Source organism: Amphibalanus amphitrite, unplaced genomic scaffold (genome assembly GCF_019059575.1).
Source record: "Amphibalanus amphitrite isolate SeventyFive unplaced genomic scaffold, NRLGWU_Aamphi_draft 001242F_arrow, whole genome shotgun sequence".
NCBI lineage: Eukaryota > Metazoa > Arthropoda > Thecostraca > Balanomorpha > Balanidae > Amphibalanus > Amphibalanus amphitrite.
Genome location: NW_024882735.1, coordinates 75,622 through 83,385, shown reverse-complemented (window position 1 = coordinate 83,385; position 7,764 = coordinate 75,622). Strand labels below are relative to the sequence as shown.

Below are 7,764 nucleotides of genomic sequence, written 5' to 3'. Positions count from 1 at the left end.
AACGGAAGTCCGACCTACAGCAAGCACGACAGTCCGATCATAGATGTATTGAAAAATAACTAGCAACTTTAAACATCGCCTTCCTCAGTCACGCTCTACACCGCATCACATAAGAAAACCGCCAATATCGATTACAAAACACACATAAAGGAATTCCGTAGGTATAGATCAGAGGAATACTTCACCTCCTTTATCTGGCGCGTCAATAGGTATAAAGTAATCTTTGGCGTCTACGCACTAGCAACATCTATAATGCAAACAGCAGTTCAGAAACCATCCACTAAAATTGTAACAAGGCAAGGGTTGGTCAAAATAAATTATAGTCATCGTGATAAATAGCAAACGAAATACAGAACAAGCACAACAAAGCATTCCACACTCGTTTAGACTGTACAATATGCCTACATAAGACATTGCAGCAGTGTACAAGGAAAACATTCTTTAAAGATGCTAACGTGGGGAGTTTTAAAAGTTTGGTGAACACAGTTACGACTTACGAGTCACTGCACAAGAAATGTAGCGCGGTCGCCAGCCGGCCCAGGCGAAAGAGTCGACGGAGACGGCGTCAAACAAACCCGAGAGGGGGTAGTTTCATCCGCATCAGCGGAGAAGCTCTCTCTACCAAGGTCGTCAGTTACCAGCCGCCTGCCGCAGCACCCTGCTGGCGATTTGATAGCTGCTCTCATTCTCAGCTGGCTGAGCGCCATGTGCCGGGTCATCCGGCTCCATGATTTCCCCTTTCATTAGCAGCTGCTGTTGTAGTTATTGTTGTTGCGTTCCTTTCAGCCGCTGCCGCAGCATAGCCGTACGGTTCTGGATGGTTCTCACGGCGGCAGCCAGGGTCACCAAATCCGTCTCCCCGTAGCCACACCAGACTCGGGAAAATGTACCGAGATGTACCGAGCCAATGTTGCAGCACTCGCGGCATTCATCGGTAGGACTCCGCCCAATCCAATGTCGGCACTGGCAGGAGCCCGACCAGTGGTCCAAACGAAACTGACGAAAATCGACAGCTGATGAGCGGTCCTCCACTGACGCCGGACGGGTGGCGACGGCGCGGCCGGTCCTGGAGCTGGAACAGCAGAATGGACCGGCCAGGACACGCGGCTCATCAGTCCATTCGTCCTGCTACTCCCCGTAGACCCCAGCTCCTTCGCTGCAGGTTCTCGCGTCTGCCGACCCGTCCGTCCACACCCACGCGGCTCGATAGGGGAGGGGAGGGCAGATATCGTTACGTCGCTTGAAGCAGTTCAGCTGCCGAGGCTCTTTGTCGCAACGCCGCCAGCGCCGCGCATCGCAGCAGCACATACCGTGGAGTGCCAGCCTCTTCGCGGCAGACGCGGCATCGGGCAGCAGGGCACTCCACGTCGTTGCATTGTGGGCATCCGGCCTCGGGAGGCGGCCGATGCAGAGCAGGTACTGGCGGATGTCGATAACGACTGCACGGTCGGCCTCCAGGACGGAGCCAGGACAGCGGTCGACCCATATCGACCGGCAGGCGCGCGCAGCGTCGCGCGCGCGCCTGCCGTGGCGCGCCTGTCGCGCGCGCGCGCCTGCCTTGCAGATAGTGCCACGTCGATCGGCGCTACCGTTGGGACAGACGGCGGTCGACCCATATCGACCGGTACCATCCGTCCGGCCAGCTCCTCCAACACCGCTCTTAGGGCGAATAGCTGTTGTTGTTGTTGTTGGTGTTCCCCTCAGGGCCGGCTGGGGCCGGCCTGTAACCCCGTGAGGGGCTCCTTGTGGCGGAGGTAGCCGGCGGCCAAGGCCGCCACCAGCTCGCCGTCCTTCAGCTGCTCTGGTCGGATGTGGATGTTGCCCGTCAGTCGCAGGCGGGCGCCGGCCAGGCACGGGCACCTGAGCAACACATGCTCCGGGGTGTCGGCGCCCTCTCTGCACACGATGCAGCGGGCTGCGGGGCACGCCTTGAGGTTGCACTGCTGGCAGGTCGGGATGGGGCGCCGCCCGATACAGTGCACATACTGCTCCGAGCGACCCCAGTGCCCGGCCCGCAGCTGGTGGACGTTGACGGCGGCATCCCGGTCGAGGTTGTTGAGCGGAGCCGGCATACGGTCCCGCATGATGTCCTTGAAGAAGCTGGACGGCCATTCCTGCCGCCAGCGGTGGGAGGCGCAGCGTGCGACGGCCTTCGTTAGCGTCCTCACGTCTGTTGCTGCTGCCTCCTGGGGTAGGCCGGAGGCCTCCTTGGCCAGCTCATCGGCCCTCTCATTTTCCCGCAGGCCGCAGTGCGCCGGGACCCACTGGAGGCGGATCGGTGACCCTCGGCTGGAGAGAGCGAGTAGGTCCTCCCAGATGGAGATCCCTAGGTGAGTCGTCTGGGAGGAGGCGCCGCTCTCCAGCATCCTCAGGGCGGCCTGGGAGTCGGTGCAGATGACTATTGGGTCGTCTGCGATGTCGGCGTCGGCGTCTCGGATGGCGTTCAGGGCCGCCTTCAGGGCACACAGCTCTGCCCGCGTACTGGAGCAGAGCTGGCCCGCTGGGACTCGGACCTCCCGAGTCTCTCCCGACGGGAAGGTGATGGTGGCACCGCCCCCGCCTTGGGAGACGCCTCCCTCCGCCGAGCCGTCCGACCATATCCAGGTGGTGCGGGGCGGCAGATGTTCCAATGTGGCCTCTGCCGCTCCCCTCCGTATGTGCGCAGGGGCCGCTCTCTGGCCGCCGGGGCCGACGTCCAGGCAGAACGTCACGGCTTCTCCATGGTGGTCCCACGGTGGGATAGTCTTTGTAGGGCGTCCTTCCACTTTGACGTCGGCCGCGCCTGTCCAAGCCAGGGCGCGGTGGCCGACATCACGCCATCCGGTGGTCGTCCTCAGGCGGGGCGCGACGTGCATCTCCCCGACGGCGTGGAGCGGGTCGTCGCCGGGCAGCGAGGCGGCCAGGCCCACCATGCGGGCGGCCAGCGCCGGGCATCGTACTCGCGCCGGCGGGATGCCGGCCTCGGCCATCAGCGGCGCGGTCGGGGTCGAGGCCGTGCAGCCAGTGACCGCACGGGCCGCCGCTCGCAGCTCCCGCTCGATCAGCTCGACGTGAGCTTCAGACGCCGCCGGGAGCCACGCTGCTGCCGCGTACTCCAGGGCGCCCCGAACGTATCCGTTGGCAACGGTCCGTAGTTGCGCCTCCTGGAGGCCCCAGCTGCGACCGGTCAGCTTCCTCAGCTGAGCCGTCCTGGGCTTCACTTTCCGGCGCAGGTTCTTGCAGTGTTCCCCGAAGTGGAGGAGTCTGTCGAAGGTGACTCCTAGGAGTCTCAGGTGCGGGGATCCTTTGACCGATGTTCCGGCCACCTTGATCTAGGGCGAATAGCTCGCCGCGCGTGCTAGAGCAGAGGGCGCCTGCCGCGACACGCACCTCTCGGATGTCGCGGTTCGGGGGGGGGGTGTGGCCCCTCCTCCTCCATCTAGCACACCATCGGTGGCGGAGCTGTCTGACCAGATCAAGCTCGCCTCAGACGGGAGCTCCGCCAGACGACTTTCCGCCGCCTTGGCTCGCCAGCCGTCGCGCCCAAACTCGCTTCAGACCGTGAGTCTACAGCCGTGGCTTCGCCATGGTAGCCTTGGGCGGGTTGTCCTCAGAGAACGCGTTCGCATTGGCGAGGAGGCGAGCAGCGCCACGAGTCCTGAAATGACCAAACAACATCAATAGACAATCAAAATTGTGAAAATCGGCATTAACTGCGCAACTGATGTTTGCTTGTTTGTTTATTTGGGTTTACGGGCGCTGCGGTGGTCATTTTGCACCCATGACGCTGTTCTGGTGAACCTGCGCAACTGAGCAGTGATCATGCCTTAACTTATGGTTGGCGTAGTGGCAGGGTTCCACCTAAAATTTCGGCGCACGTCAGGTGTAACGTCACATGCGCCAAATTCAGCGCATGTCAGTTGGGCAAACTAAGGCTGCTGGAATAATATAAAACGAGGGCACCAAAAATTGATCCTAAATGACCATACTTGGACAATTATGCAGACCCTCTCTGTATCACCAATTGTCAGAAAACAAGCGGGTGTTTCAAGGAGCGTTAGAGAGTCATGAAGCCAGGATAAAACACAGTGCTATTTTCTCAAAGCAGCTTTTACATGATAGAGTTAGGTAACTCTCTCTCTCTCCCTCTCCCTCTCTCTCTCTCTCTCTCTCCCTCTCCCCCTCTCTCTCTCTCTCTCTCTCTCTCTCTCTCTCTCTCTCTCTCTCCCTCTCCCTCTCCCTCTTGGAGGTTGAAGGTTAGTAGGGAAGGTAAGGTCAGGAAAATTTCTGCTTTTTATTTTTCACTGGACTTCAGTCTTCATCAACACATGCATCAAAAATATCATCTGTTTGAGCATCTTCAAGCCTCAATATACAACAAGGAGTACCACAACAAATTAAAAATTTATGTCATGCCAATATATGGTTATGATTTTTACCACCAGAATTGAATTGAATAAATGCCTATTGATGCCTTACCTAATATTTTGATGCCTGAAATCTGATTAACCAAGCATTTTTCTTGTGTTGGCAGTCTAAAATTTGGCTGGCTTGAGCACGATGCTATTGCTCTAGCAGAATCTCAAACGGATGTCTACCAAGTGCCACTCCCAAGAAAGTTTTTCAAGATTCTAAAACCACAAAACTTTGTTGATGCCTGATCGTGTGATGGTTAATCAAATGATAGCACTCCATCTGAGGCCAGTTTTACAAACAGAAAATAGCCACCTGCCGGATTATTTTGCCTAAAGGCTAATTCACATATGGAGCGTAAATGGTGAAGCCCTCCCTGCTTACATGACAATCGCGTTTACTCTCTGTATGTTGTACCTACGTGGAATGGATATATAAGGAGAACAATTCCAGGCAGCTATTTTTGTTGGTAAATCGGGTAAAGTAAAACTGGCCTCTGAATGAAAATTTGAACTGAGTGAGATCTGTCGGCTCTTTGGTGGTTTGAATAGGAGTTGATGATTTTAATTGAAAGATTAAAAGGAAAGGGTTTCAAGACAATCGGCATGACAAACCAACACCTTACCTGCAGTTCAAGTTTGTCGATTTCTTCATCAAAATCTAGCCTTCGTCTAGTCCACAAATCAAGATAAAATTACCGGATAGGTACAACTTCTTCTTATTCTTCTTCTGCACCTCACCCGCCGCCCCATACTCTATCCCTTATTCTGATAAATATATTTACATAATTTTCACGAGAATGCCACTCAATGGGGTAGAGCTAAAAAAGTCCAGGGCTTAAATTTTGAGCTATAGACTATAGAGTTCTCAGTTTTTTTTGTTTTTGTTTTTTTGCTCGGTCGGCCTAGTGCCATACCCGAGCAGGGGGCAGTTACTCCGGCAATTTTCGCCGGGCAGCAAGTCTTACGTTAAACCGATTTTGAGACACCCAATATGTCTTCGGCACGCCGCATTTGTCTCTCACTGCCTGCGAATTCGGCGATATGATTGGTCGAAGGCCGAGGCTATGGGTCCAAGAAAAGGCCAAGATTCCTGCCAAGATTCTTACAGATAGCCAAGGCCGATGACTGACGTGACTGACGGCATGTTACTGCCCTTGGCATATTGCCAATGCACTGCTCGGTCATATCGGCAGTAATGTCAACAGTCATATCGGAAGTAATATGGTAGCTAAACGCAAAAACCATTTGGCGTATAGCTACCATACTTTTCCGATAACGAGACATTCTAGATCAATTTCTCTACTGTTGGCGACATCTGCTGAGAAATCCCAAGACCGAACGCAAGCACATAAAAGTAATGCACTCTAAGGATGAGTTCGAAATCTGGGAAGTGACGGATTTCATTCCTCAATGCCTGTCCCAGCCTTCCCCAATCCCCATGCTGTTCGTTCCGCCATCTATTGCCATGTTTCGCATTCGCACTTCATGAATTGACCACCCCGCCAAGTAGGTTGGTATCAAGTTGGTATAGGTGTCGCATTGCATGATTTGATTGCTCTGGTCGATCAGGCTGAGCCGACTGTCTGGAGAGTGGAGCCGATCCAAAAAACGCAGAAATTGAAAAGACCGACTCCAAAGCAATGGCAGCATGCATATCAAAAGAGCGTAATTCTGTCATGATTGCGTCAGAAGCAAACATAATGGCAAGAGTTTCTTGTGTTTCGGTAGGCGCGTGTGGAGCCGCTGGACCGACCGGGGACGTACCCAAGGGGGGACGGACGGGGTGCGCCTCCCCCTAGGTGGTTTCAAGGCCCATGCTGGTAGAAGGCCCACGTTGGCCAAAATCACGTCGGAGACGAACGAAATTCATGGGAATCCCCCCAAAAATCACGTCAGGACAATCAAGGCTCTCCGACTCGCCTGCCACCTAGGGTTCTTCAATTTACTACATGGGGCCTCCTGTGAATAACCGCTAGTGTCTGTGTCTGCCCACTAGGGCCCCTCTGACTCCTCGGGTAGAGGGCCCTCTGTAGGTAGGAGGCTCTCTCTACGGGATTCCTCCGCTCCCCCCCCCCTCGGCCAAATTCTAGGTTATACGTGCCTGCGCTAAGCCGGGGTCGGAGGGAGGAGTTGACGACCGAATGACAAGGAGTACTCGTCCTGAAAGTAAACATTTGGAATACAAACAATCCAAAGCTGTTCAGTATATTTATATCATTCGAGAGCAGTGCCTTCAATTTGGATACACTTAGCATTCATTTCCCACACCCGTGTACACTCCACGAAGGCTTCTCCGCTGCGGACTACCGCTTCCGCCGATGCGTCAGTTCATACCCTGATGGCTTGCTGGGGAGGGTGGCCAAGTGTCGCTGTGCCGCCAGGTGTAGTTCATCAGCCGAGGCGTCGCGCTGCAGTGTCCCGATGTCCAGCCTGAAGGTGAAGTCTGGGAAGGCGACCACCTCCCACGGCGGCGCGCTGGCATGCAACCAGAGGATCGAGCCGCAGGGCGATGCCAGCCGCTCGCCAGGTTTCGTGCCCCACCCCACGCCAGCCCGTCACCGATTTCAGTCGGCTGGGCATCTTCCGCGATAGTCCTGAGGGCTTGCCCTCGGGGAGCGCGTGCGCCTTGGCGAAGAGCTTCGCTACCAGCACGTCTCGCCGGGCGGCCAGCGGGCACCGGCATCAGTCCGGACTTCACCATCACTGTGTGGGCTGGGATAAACAAGGGGCAGCCGGTGATATACGGGTCACCGCCCGCATCTCCCTCTGGAGGAGTTTCACGTGGGATTGTGGCGTCACCGGGAGCCAGGTGGCGGCCGCGTGCACCAGCACTCCACGGACGTATCCAGACGCTACAGCGCAGAGCTGTCGTTCCTCTAGTCCCCAGCCCGGCGCTGTCAGCTTGCGAAGCTGCTGGATCCGGGGCGCACTCGGGAGCGGAGACTGCGACAATGGGCCCCGAAGTGAGGAGCCGGTTGAGGGGGTGGCTCCGAGTAGTTTGAGACGGTCGGCTGCTGGAACCGATTTTCCGTCGACTTTGATGGGGCAGTCCACGGCGTCCGCGGCGCTCTAGGAGACGACGAGCAGCTGCGTATTTCACCCGCTACCAGCGGGTGAAACCAGGAAACCAGGAGCCCAGCGCACCACAGCGTCCGTCGCCTGCTGCGTCCGGCCCCAGCTCAGCGTCGTCTGTTTCCATTAACACTCTGAAATGACAAAACAATTAGCAATTAAAATCAAAGTTCAGCCCCGACCAAGTTTAATCCAACTTGCCACTTCAGCATAACACAGTGAGCTGTCAGAACGCTGTTCTTTTGTGCTTTGACACAGTTGCAAAATAGTTACCTTCATGCGTATACCATAGTAGTAA

General features: G+C 55.8%; 1 protein-coding gene and 1 long non-coding RNA gene across 2 annotated transcripts; both read right to left on the bottom strand.

Moving 5' to 3' along the window:
* Positions 1-1,700: 1,700 nt before the first annotated feature.
* Positions 1,701-3,430, bottom strand: LOC122371426. Its single transcript, XM_043347757.1, has 2 exons — positions 3,426-3,430; positions 1,701-3,243 (listed from the first exon to the last, which is right to left on the bottom strand). Exons 1-2 carry the CDS (start codon positions 3,428-3,430, stop codon positions 1,701-1,703), a joined length of 1,548 nt encoding a protein of 515 aa, XP_043203692.1.
* A 124-nt stretch (positions 3,431-3,554) lies between these two features.
* LOC122371427 lies at positions 3,555-5,096 on the bottom strand. The gene is made up of 2 exons (XR_006254731.1): positions 5,018-5,096; positions 3,555-3,637 (listed from the first exon to the last, which is right to left on the bottom strand). It is a non-coding gene; the product is annotated as an uncharacterized LOC122371427 (long non-coding RNA).
* Between the last annotated feature and the right edge of the window lie 2,668 nt (positions 5,097-7,764).